Here is a 2,768-nt window from a genome sequence, read left to right on the forward strand (position 1 = left end):
CTCACATTCGTCTGTGTTCCCAACCACCCCCAAACACTCCCCCAACGACAATAGCTATTGTCCTACTCTGGGGCTCCCAGCTCTTGGGCAGCTGAATTTGCACGCTTAAATCTCCAGGAAGCTGAGTATGCTCTCTTTCAGTTCGGGAAAGAGAAATAGAAACATTTTTTTAAAAAAACAACAACAACCCACCTTTGCAATTAAAAAACGGGGGTAGGAGCTAGCATAAGGAGAGGAGCCCTAGACCTCCTGGGTGCCCCCTCCCCATCCCAGCCGGAACGCCAGAAGACACATTTTTACAAAGCAACAACAGCGCGTTTAATGACCGGCCTCCAACCCGGGAATGCAATACTATGGGGCTGCGGCTCCTCCTTTCCAACCCTCCGCACCCCCAAATCCAGCAGTCATTACAGTTCTCTCCTTCCACCCCTGCTCCGCCTGTCCCCCAATACCGCATCGCGCTCAGTCCCCTCGGAACCCCGCTATGCAGGAGCCGGCCCTCTCCAGCTCCGCGCGAAAACTTTCAGTTCTGCCTGGGGCAGAAGGGGCAGCGCCGCTCACGCCCGCGGGGTTCCTCGCACCGTCACGCCGAGCCCCAAACTCCGACCCCGAGGCTAAGCGCCATTGTCTCTCCCTCCCCTGTGGTCCTCGGTTTCTCCGTGGGGCTCTTGGTCGCCCCCCTCTGCTTCCTCTCCCAATCCCCCCCGCATCCGCGCAACTTACAAATCCGTAGCCCCGGGACTTGCCCGTCTGCCGGTCGGTGATGACCACCGCCTCCTCGATCTCGCCGAAGACCTCGAAGTACTTGCGCAGGCTGGCGTCGGTGGTGTGGTAGGGCAGACCCCCGACGAAGATCTTGGTGTACGTCGTGTCCTTCTGAGTCGTGTGCATCTTCGCGCCCGCCCCGCGGCTCGGGCTCCGGCTGCGGCTGCGGCTGCGGCTGCGCCTCCTCCTCCGGCTGCGCGTCTCCCGCACCCTTTCGCGGCCACCGGGGGCCGAGGGCGAGTCCGGGGGCGAGGGCGGCGGCGCGGCGGGGGCGGGCGGCCGGGGGCGGCCGAGGGCGCAGGGCGCGCGGCTGCCGAAGTCACCAGCAGCCCCGGAGACTTGACTTGCCTCTCTCCTCCCGCCCCCCCTGCCGGTCACGGTACAAATTCTCCGGATCGTCTGGCTTAGGATCCGGTTCTATAGAATGTGCAGGCGGTTTCCACTCACCCGGCGGGGAAGCCAAAAAATGAAAAGAGAGGGTGGTCCTCAAGCGAAGAACAGGGTGCGTTTAGAGGTAGATTTTTCTCTTAGAAATTAGGTAGATGTCTCTGCTGGGGCGCGGGTAGGGTCGGCGGGGAGCGCGGCCGCACGCGGAGGCGGGTGAGCGGGCGGGGGCGCGGCGGAGGGGCCGGGGGTGGGGGACTCCGCGCGGCTTCAGCTCTCGTTCTGTCCCTCCCGCCGCGGACGCTGGAAGACAAGTGGCGAGGACAGCTCTCCCTCTCTCTGTTCCCTTCCCCCGCGGGCCGGGGGTCGGCGCCGGGCTGGGGAGGGGGCGGGCCGGACGCCTGCGATTGGCCGCGGCCGCACCTGGGGCGCCGGGCGCCGCCGCCCCCCAGCTGTTGGGAACAGCTGCTTCTCTCCCGGCTCGGCGCGGCGCTGGGTCGCCGGGCTTGGGCTTTGGAGCCGGCCCTGGGGTAGGGCTGGGGATAGCCGGAGGCGGCCTTGCTCTCAGCGTCGCCCGCTCTAACCCGTCAAAGTCTTGGGGATTCCGCGCGGCCCCAGCCGAAACCCAGGGTGCGGGGATTGCGCCCGAGGAAGGAGATGCGTTGCTTTCCAAATCGAAAACGCGAGCTCTTTGCGTTCGGCTACGGTGACAAGGCCTGCGATCTGGACAGATGAGCTGGGGCCCAGAGGCCTGGGGCAGTTCTCTGAGAGGCCAGTGCCCTCCCAAGCGCCGAAGGCCACGGAGCTTGGACAGGAATACGCGAGTTGGGTTATCTGGGGTCGAGAGTGAGAGGGAGAGCCACCCCAATCTTCTTTGACCTCCCCAAAAGCCGGTGCTGGGGACACCAGCGAGGCAGAGCCAGAAGGAAAAAAAAGGTCTAGGCTTGGGTGTGCTGGGTAGAACCATTAGCTTTAATTGCTCAAGGCCCAGCCAACCTAAGTAACCATAGACACTTCAGTTTATCAGGCACCGCCTTCTCTTTCAGAGGACCATAAAATAGTACTTTGGTTCCACAGTCACCAAATTTATGTTTCCTCCCTAACTAATTCCTCTCTAACTGTTGGGGAAGGTTGGTACAGATTTCTTATAAATTCTCTCCCCCGCCTCGCCCCCTGCCCTCCCTAAGCACAGAATCTGTTTCCTTCTGTTTGAATTGCAAGAATATTTAATGACTTGACCTCGACTGTTTTATCAGGATGTAATTGTAAAAGGTGTAATTTTTTTAAATCGACTTGTTACATAACCGCTGGTTTCTACTAGCAGATCTTTAAAGCATTTGTAGAAAATACACACTTTAGTGCACCCCACATATACTTATTTTTTACATCAGCTTTTTGTAACTTCTTGTTATCAAGAGTACATTCGATTAGGCTGTAAAATCATTGACATATTTGAGGTGTGGGTGACGATATTTAATGTGAGCAGACTGTTTCACCCACCACTGATGGAGCACAATTAACTTTAAAAAAAAATTACTTAATGCTCTTAAGTCATTTCCACCAAGAGTGTCCACTGAAGTTTGTACATTAATTGCCCCTGGGCCACACCACGTATTCCT

The 2,768-nt window shown here is 58.5% G+C and overlaps 1 protein-coding gene across 2 annotated transcripts in view; it reads right to left on the bottom strand.

Annotated features, from left to right (window-relative positions):
- Positions 1 to 1,367, bottom strand: part of RBM24 (RNA binding motif protein 24) — an 11,900-nt gene extending 10,533 nt beyond the window's left edge. The window contains exon 1 of one of the 2 annotated variants that reach the window (XM_039866489.1): positions 724 to 1,367. In XM_039866489.1, coding sequence (XP_039722423.1) covers positions 724 to 891 — 168 coding nt within the window. In that variant the 5' untranslated portion in view covers positions 892 to 1,367. Of the gene's footprint in view, positions 1 to 452; positions 699 to 723 lie in introns of those variants that run through there. The other variant, XM_039866490.1, reaches the window with a different exon arrangement.
- Between the last annotated feature and the right edge of the window lie 1,401 nt (positions 1,368 to 2,768).

Source organism: Pteropus medius, unplaced genomic scaffold, assembly GCF_902729225.1.
Source record: "Pteropus medius unplaced genomic scaffold, Ma_sr-lr_union100, whole genome shotgun sequence".
Taxonomy (NCBI): domain Eukaryota; kingdom Metazoa; phylum Chordata; class Mammalia; order Chiroptera; family Pteropodidae; genus Pteropus; species Pteropus medius.